This window comes from Anopheles ziemanni, chromosome 2 (assembly GCF_943734765.1).
Source record: "Anopheles ziemanni chromosome 2, idAnoZiCoDA_A2_x.2, whole genome shotgun sequence".
In the NCBI taxonomy this organism is placed as follows: Eukaryota; Metazoa; Arthropoda; class Insecta; order Diptera; family Culicidae; genus Anopheles; species Anopheles ziemanni.
The window spans coordinates 74,694,399-74,711,214 of NC_080705.1; the positions used below are offsets into that span (position 1 = coordinate 74,694,399).

Genomic DNA, 16,816 nt, shown 5'->3' on the forward strand with positions numbered 1-16,816 from the left:
ATGCCGAGTTTCGATTGTTTTGCTCGCCTGGCAGAAGCAACGATATTGCTTTCATTTATTATCTTGTTTATTTTTTTTCTCTTCGTTTTCCTATTGTGCTCGGCGCTGTTGGGTGAATAAATTTTTACAATCCAGTGTTGTGTCTACTACTGGAAACATCGGCCTCCGCTGCAGCGGTTACACAATGAGAACTGTTTGCATCTAATGCAGACGCTTTGGGGATGCTTTGCGTTACGAAAAATCCAGTTCCGGAAATTTTTAAAATCAAACACACGACATTGATGGAAGTTGACGAATAATTTTAGGACAGTGGACAGTGAAAATTAAAACCACGCAAATGGGCAAAATTTTACAAATAATTGCTTGGAAAATAAGAATTATAAAATTATATGTTTTGACAAAAAATGACTTAGATCGTGGACAACTCATTTGCTTGCTTGCAAACAAATCAAAAACAACAAACATTTAAAAATCATGCACGTGGTACGGAAAAAGAAGCAGTTTTGCCGAAAACGAAATAACAGGAAACCAAAGAAGAAAACAAAATTGCAGCGAACGATTTGATCTGTAATCGGACTACAATATCTGGAAAGTCTTTTTCAGTTCTACCATGAGCGTCCAGTCGGATTTTAGCAGATCATCCCGGAAGTAATCCTTGCACGCATCGATGCTCTGGCGAGAAATCTGAAAAGAGGATAACGAACGCAAAAATCAGTTTTAGTTACAAAGAAGGTATATAGAATACGTTTTACAACTAATAATAAACCTCCGTTATACTTATTAAATAAATACATGAATTTGACGGTAGACCAAGAAACATCAATTGTTGGTAAGAAATACAAACTAAACGAAGGCAACAAAATAAGACAACCGACTCATTGACGGAAAACGTTCATTGAAACCAGCGTTATTGATTTGCCCCAGATTTTCAACAACCACTGCGGCCTTCAAGTGTGAAGCTGCACGCGACAGCGCAACTGCAATGGCACACATGCACTCATACACGTACCAACCAACGAAACTGGTGCATTGATTCATAAAATGTCCACCACTTTAGCTGCCAGGGCGCGGCGCATTCCCGTTTGTGGACAAAATATACAGCTTTATTTGGCAGAAGGGACGGGCAAGCTTTTGACTTACACTTGTTATCAAACTTGTTTGTTGTTTGTAAGGCACTATTGTTTAACCAAACCATTTTGAAGCCAGAAACTACAATCAAAACTCGTTCATGTAACGCCTAGCTTTCGTCAGCAAACCACAAAGTGGCTTGTTATGCAATATTCTTTGTCTTGTCTTTATGTAACTGTAGAAATGTAATTTCCACCTGATACACTACACAACAAAAACATTGCTTTTGAAGTTGAATAGATTCATGAAATAGAAGGATTTTTAAAGTAAATTGTTATTGAAAGTTCGATATTCGTAACACACAGATTGGACAACACATTACATTGGTTTGCTTAAGGGTAAAGACTTTTTAAAAATTATTTATGACTTGTAGCACTTTAACTTCAGAAACATACTGTCTGGAATATGAAAAAAAATACTTTATTCGTGAACGTATCATACAAAGTTAGTCGTTAAAGTCGTATCGTTTCATCCATTTAAAGCTGTCAGTGGCAAAACTAATTAAAATTCACAAAATAACCATCAGAAAATGGGCGCCAACCCCCGCGCCCCCAACATGTTTCACGTAATTTTAGCTTGATAACATTTCGCTAACTGAATGGGAAAAGAAGTCTGCCATTTAAAATGCAGATGTACATCGACGGGTTTCCTTTCAATGGTGGTTTAAAAACCAACCCAATTTTGGCCTCCAAAGCGTCCCTCTGCAATTATCCCTGATAATTGAACAAATAAATAAAATGGACGGGGGAAAACAGGCAGAAAACCCCAGGGCGGCCAAATTGGGTCGCAAAAAGTTTGTTCCCATTGACGTCATCACTCTACGGAGATGGGGAAAGGGTGGGAGATCCCGGGAATATATTCTGCAGCAGCGGTTTCCATTTCCCAACCGAACCGTTAGCTCCGGCCTAAGCCGGGGGCCTGAGCTTCCCCAATGCCACAAGGTTTGGGTATGTGCTTGCCCATCTATGTTCGACGTCATTAATATCGTCCACAATAAATGCTTCCATGTACTGACACTCACACAAACGCGCGCACACATATACCCGCTCGGTTCCATTGCTCCAAGTGTGAGCCGCGTTCGGAAAACGCACAAGAACTTGGAGCCTCCTGGGTTCGCCCTCGGGTGGGGAACCTTTGTTGGCGGGAAAACTCCCGAAACTGGTATCGTGGCGTCGAGATCCTCCATACCAGCGCGTCCCGAAACGAGCTAAACAAGCCTCCAGTTCCTGGGCGCCTGGTCGATGAGCTTATTTTTCTGGCAAGGATGGTTAGGCTGCGAAGGCTCCGCGAGGGATTCACGATTCCGATACACGACATCGACCAAGTGGTGGAAAAAGGACACCCGGGAGCACTGATACCAAGGCTCGTGGCGGGAGCGAGATGGAAAATGGGAATACGGTACGTTATGTACTGGGTTTTCCCGAGCGCGTTTCGGGCGGTTGGTAGGTCTGCGCCCGCGTCGTGGAAAATCGATAAAATCCTGGCAACGAGTACGAAAGTAGGTCACTGGGAAACATCGACATCGCGCCCGTTTCGTTGCCGTTGGATGCGTCGAAGGGGGAAAATGTGTGTTACGGTTGTGATAGCCGGTTTCGGGAGGGAATGCTTTTTCGACCTGTTAAGCCTGGTGGTCCCTATGTTCACCGCTGCTGCCGGGCCAGATTGCACATAATATGGGTGTGTCAGCCGTTGGAGAGCTTTTCCGGGCAGCAAATGTTCGTCATCAATGAAATGGCTTTGAATCAGCAAACCCTCAACCTAGAGCGGCCAGGTCCAACATAGAGGCAATACTGGTGGCGGTGGTGGTAATGCTCGGTTACCAACCTTCATTTGATTTTGGTAAATACATTCCCATTCAAGGCTGGGAAATTATTCCATTTTCCCAGCTTTCCGGGAGGATATAAAGCCAAAAAAGCTGCTGGGGGCTCGTGCAATGCAGAAGGGAAGGTGGTGGTGGTGTGTGTGTATGTATGTGCTTTTGGGCATGGGGCATTTGAAGACTATTTTTAGCTTGGTTCCCCCCACCCTTTCCGTGTGCTTCCGGGAGCAAAAGAAACATAAATAAAGCTGCTCTCGGATTCGGGGAGTAGGAAACCCTGGATACACAAGAACCTTCAACAAAGTGCCAGCTTTCGTTTAAAGCTTACAAACGCCGAAGGGGGCTGAGGCAGGAAACTGGATGTTGTTAGGTTATTTTTAGCCTAGCGAGCCTTTCCCATTGGCAAGGCTCAGAGTGACGAGCCCCTTCCGAGGTGGAACCTTCCCAGTTATCCCATTAAAGGCTGCTGTTGATGCTGTTATGTGAGATATGTCCTTCAGATGTGTACATACAAACACACACACACACACCTTCACTCGTAAGCATGGCCATAGCCAACTGACGTCGAGCCTCCAGGATCCAGGAGTGGCCTTGAATGGTGCTGCGGAAGGAGCTGGAGAGGCGAATTCAGGATGCCACGGATTTCCGCAGTCGAAGCCGCAGGACTCCCGGGATTCGTGGCACAAAATTGGGTCAACAATGACGTCAATGGCCGATCGGAATCGGGAACCCGGGAGGGAGGCGAAACGTCCCGGGATTAATGGATACCATCTCTCTACGGAATGGCCTCCATCGTTCCACTTCGCGTTCGCTAAATCCAGAAGTTTGACAAATGACCAAAAAGCGTGGCATTTTCCGATGCAAGGACGCAAATAGAATTGGAAATAAGTGGAATGTTTTAAAAAATGCTAGAGAAAATACTGTTTTTGTATCGATTCTAAATTGGAATTTCATTTTTTTTTCATCCTGCTGCAAATAACTCAAATGTACTTCAGCAGATTGGATCCGCGAAGAAAACTTACAACGCAGCAAAGAAACGGAACTCGCTTTATCATGTAAATTTGAATAAAAGGTTCCTTTCAAATTTAATGTAAAACCCATTTTAGAATAGGGGTTTTGAATGGAACATTACAATATATTATCTGTAGTGAGTACTTATTTTTTTCAATCTAGCAATCTTTCAGTAGATCGATTCAATTAGAAAAAAAACCCTTGGAAGAGAAATAAAGCTGGATTTGTAAACCGGAGAATACTTTTTGGAATAAATAAAAGAGATAAACATGTGTATGCATTCAGTAAACTGCCCATGCTCGCATATGTGTCCCATTTGCAAAATCACCATTTTGTGAAAATAACGATTGAACATTTTTACGTTAGATATTGTTTTGCTGTTATTAGCGATACAAAATACATGATTGGTTGATCACAATTATTGTATTGTAACATAAACATTTCGCTGAGAATGACATTCTATATAAAATACACGTTTTTAATATTACAATGGTGAAAATAAACTATATGGGACACGATATGCGGGTACTTTCGAAGGCGAAAGTAAAAGTACTCGCATATCAGTCCCATCCTATAGCATACTGTGTTTACCTTGCTCGTCAAAACGTCGATGTTCGGGTTTTCATTCCATATGGATTTTTGCACTTCAACAGTGTATAACTCGTTAAAAACACTTGAATTACAACCATTTGTTGATTATTTTAATTACTTTATATTACAAATTGTTGAAGTTTCATTAACTAGGACTTTTCTTTAATTTAAGCAAAGTAATCATAACAGGTAGGGGGTCCGCGACAGCCGAGCGGTAGCGCCGGTTAGAAAATCGACCCATGAGCGCCGGGGCTCACCACCTCGACGGCGTGGGTTCGAATCCCAACCGAGACCGGACCCTCCCCTGTACGAGAGGTCTGACTATCCACGTACACATAGGGTAAAAAGTCTCGTAAGCCCTTTACAGGGCAGGCATGACCAACAAGGTCGTTACGCCAAGAAGAAGAAGAAGAAGAAGAAGAATCATAACAGGTTGGCTGATAAGTCCCCGGTCTGACACATTGATGGCGCCGCTAGTATTAAATGCATATTATTTTTATATAGTACCAACCTTCAAATGATTCGTGTCAAAATTTGACGTCTGTATGTCAATTAGTTTGTGAGATAGAGCGTCTTTTGTCAAGCAACTTTTGTTATTGTGAAAAAATAGGAAAAAAAGGAATTTCGTGTTTTGATAAAATACTGTTTTCTGAAGGGAAAAAATACAGTGGAAGCAAAAACTTGGCTTGATAATGAGTTTCCGGACTCTGCCCCAGGGAAATCAACAATAATTGATTGTTATGCAAAATTCAAGCGTGGTGAAATGAGCACGGAGGACGGTGAACGCAGTGGACGCCCGAAAGAGGTGGTTACCGACGAAAACATAAAAAAAATCCACAAAATGATTTTGAATGACCGTAAAATAAAGTTGATCGAGATAGCAGAGGCCTTAAAGATATCAAAGGAACGTGTTGGTCATATCATTCATCAATATTTGGATATGCGGAAGCTCTGTGCAAAATGGGTGCCGCGCGAGCTCACATTTGACATTCCACCAAGACAACGCACCGTGCCACAAGTCATTGAGAATGATGGCAAAAATTCATGAATTGGGCTTCGAATTGCTTCCCCACCCACCGTATTCTCCAGATCTGGCCCCCAGCGACTTTTTCTTGTTCTCAGACCTCAAAAGGATGCTCGCAGGGAAAAAATTTGGCTGCAATAAAGAGGTGGTCGCCGAAACTGAGGCCTATTTTGAGGCAAAACCGAAGGAGTACTACCAAAATGGTATTAAAAAATTGGAAGGTCGTTATAATCGTTGTATCGCTCTTGAAGGGAACTATGTTGAATAATAAAAACGAATTTTGACAAAAAAATGTGTTTTTCTTTGTTAGACCGGGGACTTATCAGCCAACCTGTTATATGGGACTGTTATGCGGGTACTTTCAATATGGGACGCAGTCAATTGGGTATTTTTTTCACATTAGCATGCACGGAATGGCCACTTTGAGATTTTTTTTGGAAAATATATTGAAAATGAACATTAATCATGGGGCTAACTCAAAAGTAATGAAAAGTCAAATGGGACTGATATGCGAGTATGGGCAGTAAACTGATTGATAAATAGCCACCATGACCCATTTTGTGAAAAAACAAAAATAGAATATTCGAAATTTTTTAAAAGAATTATGAAACACAGCCAAATACGGTCTAAACTGATAATTTTAGTAACAGGATAAACACCAAATAGCGATATTGAATATCAAACACCAAATACCGCAACGCAAATACTACATAGAGTGTGTTCTAATCTAGGGTTTTTATCATGTAATAAACTTGAAAAAACTAAGTGTAGTTTTTCAGTTTATTTTTCTACTTAAACTGCCCCATCTTCAAGAAATTTACGGCCATTGTCATTGGGAACCATCTCCGCATCAGAAGCGTGTCGTTATACCGAAAGCTTTAGCTGACACGTGTGTAGCAAAGTTATCGTGTGCTTTATGTTTTACTGAACAACAAGCGATAGAAAAAGCACCCAAGCACACACTTAGCCATCGAATAAAGCGACGTTTAGTCACGCCTTGGTACCGGGCTGTCCACGTGGCGATAAATTTTCATGATGACGTTTGGCGAACTATCGAACGTCCCAACGGCGGAAGCATCAGCCCGTGAACGGAAGAAAGGACACCGAAAGGTCTTCGCCTCCGTTGAGAATAGACACGTGTCGTACCGGGCATTGCCTCGGCATTGGTGGCCGTTTTTATTTCTAGCTCCGGTGACATTTCACCAGAAGGCTGGGAAGCAACAGCCGGGAATTTCATCGGAAGGTTGACGCTGATGTGGATGGCTCAGCACAAAACATTCACCATCGTTTCTGAGGTACTGAAACGTGGAAACAAATACTGTTAATTTCTATTGATAATCTATTCAATAACGAACACAATACCCAAGTTTATTCTAGTTTACTTTAAAATAATTGTGAAAAGCAAATATGAAGTGTGACATCTAGAAAAAAATTACAGCATTCAATAATACATCTAGAAAGCAAGCCATGGAGTATTGAAGACTTAGGAACTAATCTAAAAGGTTCGGTGGTGCAAGGTCTCTTACTTGCCCATGGGTCAACTCAAGTACATCGTTAACATTGACAACCGAAAACGGAACAACGTCCCCTGCTTCCCTCGTGCCAACCACTAACATTTTCCTAAAGCGGTCACCTTTGCTTGTAACGCGTCACCAGCCGCGTAGGGAGTACGGCATTCGATCGGTGTTAAGTATTCACTGGATACAGTTTTGCTTTTATAGTGTAAATTAATTACGACCGACGTATTATAATTCCGCCACCGTCTCGACCGACTGGAGAGGTTGTCACCGCCGTTGCACCTTGTACGCAACACGGCAGGCGACTCGAAGAAGAAGGCTGCACACACGGACGAGTAGTGGGAGGCGACTTATGGGCTGAGTTTGTCGACGAAGGAGCTTCGACAACAAAATATGGAAACAACATTCTAGGTGCGGTAATAATGCGAGGAATAAACAATTCAAAACCAGCCTACGCGCGAATGATCGATACCGCACCATTAGGTAGGACGAACGTTACCAGACAATTAAGGCTCGAAAGGCCATCCCCTTGGCTTTGGCGATGGCCAGCGGGTGTTGAGCTTGGAGACAACTGTGTGGTACATTCTATAATTTTATACTGATCCGGAGCTTGTGAAATTCCAACAATGCAATGATCATCCGACGTACCAATTTGAACGGTAGTGGGATTTTTTATATGAGATCGCGGCACAATTTGTCTCGTATATAATTTTATATACATTTTACCAATTTTATATAAAAAATGAACAACCTGCAGATGTCAAGCAGATAAGTGCTAAATGCAACAACAAAGAGGATTATAAAAACAAACTCTTGCGATGAAAATAACACAACGAAGGAAAAATAATTTTAGTCAAACTAGCGGCATCACGTTCTACATGCCTAAAGTTACGATGTAAGCGTCTCTGTTACGAGAGTGTCACAGTCTTAAGGATGGTATTACCGAACAACGCCATTACGCAAAAGAAGAACAGCTAGCGTAACAAAAGTCCAGTCGAATATAATCGAATATAAAACTATAAGCAAGAGAGCGATCTCGCAATGTCATCCGTTTTTAGGGTTTCGTTGGCTCATTGCGTCGGGCGGAAAAAGTACAACAGCAAGAAAAGGGTTCGGTGGTCAAATTTCTCCCAGCTATTTAATTGCACCACTTCCCGATTGACGTCATCGTTGGAAAGGAGTTGCGTGATAAAATTTCGCGCTTTCCCCTTTTGCACCCGGCGGTGGAAAGTTTTTCTCTCCCGTTAGATATATTTAATTTGACTTCTTTTTTTAAGCGTCTATCCGTCTGAGGAAATGAAATGGCCATAGGAAGGGGAACGAAGAAAATGGGAAACAAGTGATAACACGAGTGGCGATTCTATCAGAAACAAGGAAAGGATAAGACCGGGGGCGATCAAAATAAAAGAATAGCGAATTGATGGCCATGCCAAAAAGGTGTGGATAACGTGCGCCGTGTTTACACAGGGAGACGTGAGGCAATTAGACCTCGCCCTGGCTGACGTCATCGCGGCGAAATGTCAGATGGCGACAACGAACAGCGAAGTGCGCGCTTCGGGTCACACTTTAATTTACGTCGTCGACATAAAAACGGACATCACTTCAACGACGCGAACGCACCCCACCTTCCACCCCGCCCACTCATCCCATTCCGGAGTGGTGCCGGATGTCCGGCGTCGGAATCGGAGGCGAACGACAATTTATGAGCTGCGAAATTGCGCCCAATCCGCGGCCGGTTCCTAGCAGGACAGCATATCTTGCACGGACATTGGCCCCGTTAACATGTATATATTTTTGTCGTACTATCGGGAACTCCTTGCAGGATACCGATGAGAGGAGGGGAACTGCTGGCAAGGACTGGAATCCGTGAGGGTATGACGTCATTGACGACTGGAGCGATACCGGAACACGATTCGAGTCGAGGGAAAAGGCTTCGCCTGAGTTATTGCATCAACGTTCCTCTCGAGAAACGTCGAAGCGAATGGAAATCCCATGATGTCACTCGAACGGGAAGTGTGGCCCTTCCACCGGGCCTATATTTACCCTCCATTCTTTTTATCGTGCACGCCCATGTTGTGGTTATTTTGGTCGAGCCTGTATTAAATGTCAATGAACAAAATCAATGTGTTCCGGTGATAAATTCGGTATTGACATTATAGAGCCTCTATCGAGAGAAAAAGGACCATTTGCTTGTGCTAAACATTTCCAAGGCACACTTCAACAACGTTACCATGTTAAATTTTACCCTTTTATTAACATTCTTTCAAAAGTAAAAATGATCATAATGTATCTCGGCCACTTCAAATAATAGTTCAAAAGATACCTCACTTCGGTGAAGCATATCTCAACCAAGGTGTTCAGATTTCAAAAGCGGAACATTCTGTCACCATTGCGTACGACGAAGCAAAGCAGGACCGACCACCGAAGGATCGATGACCTGAATACAGCTTCCGCTCGCTTGACGTCGACGACCTGGGGAGTATCCTGAGCGCACCGCATGACGTCAATGGGCCGCTCTCGGCCACATGATGATGACGTCGTAGTTGCACCAACATAGGCAGGAATATCGGTGCATCTGCAGTGATCCATTGACCTGGATGCGATTCCGGGGGAGGGGTTGGGGATTGCGAAACGTTTTTCATTGACCCAGGTAGAGGAAGAGTTAATTATGTTTTCAATTGAAGTAATGGAAAATGGTCAATAGTTACAAGTAACCAGTTTGTGGAACTGATGAGACAATTTTAGATAAAGATAATTTTCTCGAAATAAGTAATATTAACCATGGACGACACATCCCGTTGTTCGTCATGTTGTTGTAGATGATAACGATGGGTGTCTTCCATTTTCGATCGGATGGTTGATTTTCTTTTTCATCTCTATTACTGCAAGAAACATATTTTCGACCAACCCAAGCAGCTATTTTCATGCGGTGGAACGAAATACTTTTTTGAAAAATAGAACCGCTATTTTTAACCCTCCGCCATCACATTAATGAGGCTGCCCTTTTTCGACGTTTGGACAGCGACAGTGCTCGCCCCGGTTGGTTGGTCGGTTACTGGTGGTGGTGGTGGTGGTGACAGGCAGGCGGAGGCCTCTGCTAAGAGGCACAACATGTAATGGGAGCAGCAGCAAAAGCAGGCAGCGGCCGGATGATGCTACTAACGACTCGGCTTAAAATAAACCCCCGCAAGGTGCATTACAGCCGAAATGGTGAAAAAAAAAAAAACATTTCCACTCCCAGTCCCAAAGCACGGGGGGTAAAACGGTGACAATTTTTAAGTGTTTGGCTCAACCTAATGAAAGCGAATGTGGAGCAACAATCAGATGCAAACATAAACGACCAAAAGCTTGTCCATCGAACCAACATACATACCTACAATGTGGCAAATTCAACCAATTTTATTTTTCATATGTTGCTTCGGAAAGTGAATGATTACTTGGATCAAGTGAACCAATGAAAAACTTTTGTTTAACGATCCAGTAAAATTCAAATCGATCGTTTTTAGCTAAAAGTTCAATAAAGAGGCATTGAGAGGGCAAAGTAGGAATAATTTAGCTCATGTTTTAACCTGCATTACCTTAACAGACCTGATGTGTTTAAAATATTTACTGCCAAGCGGTTTAAGCACATTTTTTTATATCATTTTTTTAAATATAGTTTGTCTATAACATTTATTAAACCAACGATTGTTGAAGGCAAAGCAAAAACTTAGCTTCCCAAAGAATTGATATAAAATATTACTATATTTTTTACGTTGCATTTTCATTTATTTATTGGTTAAAAACTTTTTAGAACTGATTTCTGCTGTCACCCACTTTTGGGTGACATGGCAGTCAACGTGTTAAACGAATCAGGAGAATACCAACATGTTTAGCATTCTTTAAGCTCTTTGGGGAATTCAGAAAAGCTTATCTAAAAATGTTCTGGTCGATAAGCTGTCCTTTTTTTGAGCTTTTTTTTGTAGTTCTTGACAATTAGGTGAGCATTTACTTTTACCGTTTATCTTTCGCGATCTTAAATAAAACTTTTATAGCAACCCAGCAGTTGCTACAAGCAGCAAAGTTTGTTGTTGTCCGTGACTTACCTTACTAACTAGCATATCCGTCTCGTCGAAGTGGCGGCCGAACATTTTCGGCGTCTCGCTCGGAATCGGTTCGATCTTGATGCATACTTCCTGTCCCTTGCGTGCCGACTCAATCTGTTTGTGGTTGGCTTCGATCGACGTAACGACGCCGAGATCCGTGAACTGTCGGGTGGAAAACAAAGTAAAGCAAACGGTGGTTAAAGGATGAAATAGATCAATTGTGTTTTATCGTCACACTACGGGCGTTTACAGGAAATAATTTTTATGTTTAGAACGCCATTTCCGAACGGGAACGGTCCGTTTCGCAACTCCAAACCCGCCAGAGGACTTTCCTTGCTTGCTTGCTTCCGGTGCGCAATAGCGAAATTCCGATGACGCGCTCGCGGGGCGGAAGGAAAGAAAAACAAAACACAGCTTTGATGTGCGAAGTGAGCCAAATTATACGCGATGACAAAATACATTTTCGACCAAACGCGAGAACGCGAAGAATGATTGCAAAAAGCTGAACCGACGACCGAGCGATTGCGTCCGTGGGATTTTTGCCAAACATCGGCAAACAAATGTGACGCACCGACGGGCCACGTTTTTCCGAGATGGCGTGTACCCCATGCGACACTATTTACATCATGCCACAATCATCATCGTGGTTTGCCGAAGGGACTCTCTTTCTGATACCTGTTTTTTTTGCCTACGAAAGTTGATTTTTTTATGCAGGACGATATCGCGGGAGGAACAAATCAAACCCCTGCCCATTCAATAAAATATTGACCATTAGAGGAACGGCATAATCGACCGTGTTCGACCGTGTTCGACCGTTCGACCGTTGATTTAAGGTTCTCGTCCCGTCCCGTGGCCGCAAAAATGGACCTTGATTGACGATTTAGTTGAAAATGGCTCGTTGATACACAGGTATCCGGGGTGGAGAAGGTGCCTTTCTGCGCCTGTCGCTTGCTTTATGTCGCCAAAAGTCGCAAATCTCACGGTGGACAGCAACCCGGTGTCGCCAGCCCGGGGTGGGGAACAAGGCGTAATAAAACCTCCTTCGCGGCTTCCCAATATCATCGCTCGCGTATCGTTTGCATGCACGCGTGGTAGATGGGTTCTCCAATAAATATTCATAACGTTAATAAATTCAATAATTTTACGACTTTATTCTTCATCCGCTGTGTGGATTCTGTTGTGTGTATGGCTTTTTTTTTCTGCCTCCCCGGTTTAGCACCGATTCGAGGCATTTGATTGTGCAATTAGGCATTGCGAGACGCCAACATGGTCCACCTCGAACCACCGGGATATGGGAGGGTAAAAGAGAGCGAACGATGGAGCCAAGGGTCATTCATCTTTGTGCGCTCGACATGCGAAAAACAATTTTGTCTATGAATTTTGTCGGCCACTTTATTGAGATTCTTGCAACGTTGTTTTCCGATCATATATCGAATTTATCGACCCCGAGCCGGCGGCATCACCAAGAACGGGGAAGACAGGTTAAAAAAAGCGTCATTTATTTTTAAAAACTGGTAAGCAATAAAGTAAAGATGTTGCGTACACAAAGCAGTAAACAAAGTAATGTTAATGTTAAAAGTAATAAATTTGTACAGGAAAGCAAATAACTTGTTCTAGAAACAACATAACAAAACCAGTCGGGAGTGCTTAGTGGGCTCTAAAGGTTTTTTTTATCTTTATATATTGGAAATATGCATTACAGTTTTGAATTTGAAAAAAATGCTTAAAAACCAAATAGTATTACTTAATTACGAAAATTAGAATGATATTTTTAGTTTAAAAAAGATAAAGAAACTTATTTGCATCGAACAGCAATAAAGGCAAAATAAGATGAAATAGTCATGAAATTTTGTAAATGTCAGTTTGTTGTTTTCATGGAACGAAAAAGCAAAGTTAAACGAGATTAAGAGGTGATTTTACTACAATTAAACATTATTTGCCAATAATAAAACAAACATTAATTATCATACCATATGAAAGGGGAAGTGTAACTTATTAATATTGTAATAATAATTGTCATGATAATAAAAGATTTAATTATCAATGTTTTTCGAAATTCGTAAAATATAAAGACACACACAGCGAAATGAAATGAAATGAAATAAAAAAAGTGAAGTATAAAAGACACTCACAATGAAATTTGAAACAATATCAAATGGTACACAGTCAACTTAGTGTTTATTTCAAAATTGTTTCTATACATTACAGCACTAGCATTTCTGTAAGAGCGTCAAAAAATTTCCTACAAGTGTACTACAATACAGCTGTAAACATATGCAGCTTGCATGGTGTAAACCACTACCGCAGCCAATAAGGCATACTACCATAATATGCCACCTTGCCGCAAATGGAAACACAATCTCATTGTGCTGCTCAAATGTGCCTGTGTCCGTTTCGGGACTTCCGGCTTTGCACTTCGGCCCGCAGCGGACGAACGGACGAACGTAAACGTGCGCTTCCTACTTGCAACCGCAAGGGGGGGTTTGGGTTTGAGCAAGAACGACAGCCACAAACAACCGAAACAAGCCTCTGGAACCGGCCGGCACACCACATCCAGAGCATTGAGACTAACATCATCGTACTGCGTCAGTCATTCATTCATAATTTAAATTCATTCATTCGTTGCTTCCTGTTGCTGCGCGGTGCTCGGAAGAGCGATCGGGCACTTGCCCGATGAACATGGCGAACCATGTGGCGTGTTGCGCGCTCGGGCGGCCATTTCCGCCATTTGCCACCGGACACGCCATTGGCGATCGTGAGACGGACGTGCGCCAAATCGATCGGACCGAGCTTGCAGCGGCGATGGCGTTGACAGTGACAATTTGTGACGCCGGCCCAAAAGTCAGCCGCGTGAAGCCAACCAGTGTTTTACACGATTGCCATATGCTGGAGTTGGAGTTGGTGCTTGGTTTTCGAACTGTCGACAGTTTGGATCCCGAAAATCCTGCCCCCAAAAGGCATTTGCGTCACCATTTTATCTCGTATCTATCGCTTGGAAAACCATATGCATTCTGCTGCTGCGTCTTCAACAGGCTGCGATCATTAGAAAGATCGAGAAATCAAAGAGCGAAGCGACACTTGAAACGATGCTGCTGATTTGGTCTTTTTCCTCGTGACCGGAAAAAGCACAATTCCACCACCGCCGTCACCGTGGTGGTGTGTGCCATCATACGCACGGCATCATCTCTATCGTCCGGATCGTAAGAAGTCACGCACGCACGCACGCACACACACACACACACACAGGGAGCCGAACGGGGGATGGGGTTGGGGCAGGAAGTGTCGATCAAAACATGAAAATGAGATCAAACGTTCTGTAATAGGCACGGAATGGCAATTTCGAACTCAAGTCGGAGCGGATGTTAGACCGGGTTTCGTTGGTGGGACAGGGAAAGGGTGGTGGAGTGATTAGCAAGATTTGTTAACTATGTTTTTTTTTTAAATCGGTCTGATGGCTTTTTGGGGCAAAGACTTTCGTTTTCTTTTGAAGATTTTAAGTATAACGAAATGTGCCCATATTGACAATTCTCAGTTTCAGTATGAATTAAATCTTTTGTTAATTTTGGTTACTATAATAAATCTTAGGAATGCATGGTCCTCTAAACCTTTTTTAATATGCTTTTACAGGAACTTTATAGAAGGGTTACCTTATTTTAATTTTCTATTTCTATTTAATTTTAGAAACTTAATTTTCTAAATGTATGTAGACTTGTAATTTTATTTTACTGAATAATAGTAGAATGTTAAGTAACAATCTATTTTCTACAGTCTGTATGCTGGACGTTAAAATTTCATTGAACCCCAACACTTGTTGTCGCAGCAGGAAAAGTGTAATTTACTGTCAGTTATTTCGAATCGATAAAATCACGAGCACACCACCAAGTAAAGCCAACGCCCAGCTCCATCTGTAGCATTTAAACAACTTCCGGTTTATGTTTCCATTCATCAAAAAGTCGGTGAAGCCCCATGTGGCTTTCACGGCTACCCCCTCCGTCTCTACGCAGCCTCGCTCTGCCAAAAACCCGAATGTAACGACTGTGTGTATCGATGGAACAAAGGGAAAGTCGTTCCTGATGTGTGCCATTTTTCGACCGTTTCACAGCAAGCACCATAATTATAGTTTCCTTGTTTTTCCTTTTTGTTTTAGTTTTTTTTTCTCCACACCAACGGGTCCCAGGATGTTTGTCCCAGCTCGCATCTCGGGATGCCAGGAGGCCAAGGATAACTGCGCCTGGCCGTGAGGCAGCAACAGGCGGCCGACCTTGCAAGCGAAACGGAAGGCGAAACAAACGGACACACGAACATCAGCAGCAAGCGTTTTTGATGGTCAAAAAAGCTAAGACCATTTGTCTTTTCCTGCTGCCATTTGGCAAGGAGATAATCAGATCCCTGCTGCCGACGACGGTTCACGATGGCAAAAAACAGTTTGCCCTTCCTTTGTCTCTTTTTCCAAGGTGTATTGATTCATTTTCTTTTACATCTTTTGATTGTTCCATTTTAAAGATAATTGGCATAAGTTCAGTATCATTCAAAAACATACTGAAATTCCTCGCAAAAAGGGGCTTGCGAATACCGTTTACATATCAATCACCAAAAGCCATCTTAACTCACATTAACACTTCAGCTTGTGAATAACAAAAGAAAACATAAATTGCTACAGCCCCTTACTTCTGATTCTTTGAATTTAGATTTTTAATATTTGACTAATTGTGTGACAGGATAATAATACTACATCATATATAACTGCAGAGAATGTTTATGTAGAATAACGAACGAAGAATGGATAAATGAAGCATTATCATATCGTCATATTTAGTTTTATAAAATTAAAGCTTTAAATTATTAAAGCCCATTCAATTTTTATGGGATTGATAGTCGGGCGAAATTTTCGTAAAAATTTCCCATCAGGTTTATGAATGAAAATTTACTCTGCCATTGTAATACTTGAAACACGCGCACACTCATAGCTAAATCAACGATGGCTTCTTGCTGCCGATCGGTTCTCTTTCTCTCATTTTCATTTTTCTCGAGATACAAGCCGAGCATCGACTGCGATTGCTCTCGCGATTTATTGAACCGCAGGGCTAGCGGACCAAACAGGTTCGTACAATGGAGGCATTGTTTGTTGTGGCAGGCCTCTCCTTACCTATTGAATAGAAGAGAAAATAGTAAAACACACAGAGAGCAACCGAACAAGAGGACCGAAGCGGGCGTTTTCCACGAGTTTTGTTAATGAAACCATGGGAAGCAGAATGGTGTGTCCACACAACCATCCACTTTGTCCAACTCGGCCGAACCTTCCAATGTGGGCGAAGGAAAAACGAACGTAACAAGCAGAGAGCTCTGGCTCGTTGCTCTCCGTGCCGGAAAAGTGTCATTGTTCGCCGCGATGACAGTGGGAGAGCGACTTTCATTCACAAGGAAAGCGAAGGGAAAACCATAACACGCATAATGGATCCACGCCGCGCTTTCCGTCAGCAGTTTGCCCCCGTGTGGGGTCAGAAGTATGAATGATTCTCGAAGCAGGGTTCAAAAAGGGAGTGACATCGGAAGGGAGGTGTGCGTGTGTGTGTGTGTGTGTGTTTTTTGTAACGAACCATCTCAGCAAAATACAGCTCTTTTCGGTAGGGGGTTCAATGGG

General features: G+C 42.5%; 1 protein-coding gene across 1 annotated transcript in view; it reads right to left on the bottom strand.

Annotated features, from left to right (window-relative positions):
* Positions 1 to 317: 317 nt before the first annotated feature.
* Positions 318 to 16,816, bottom strand: part of LOC131282013 (eukaryotic translation initiation factor 5B) — a 70,328-nt gene continuing 53,829 nt past the window's right edge. Inside the window, exons 7-8 of the mRNA XM_058311395.1 lie at positions 11,176 to 11,337; positions 318 to 684 (exon numbers count right to left, since the gene is read on the bottom strand). Coding sequence (XP_058167378.1) covers positions 577 to 684; positions 11,176 to 11,337 — 270 coding nt within the window. The 3' untranslated portion in view covers positions 318 to 576. The remainder of the gene's footprint in view (positions 685 to 11,175; positions 11,338 to 16,816) is intronic.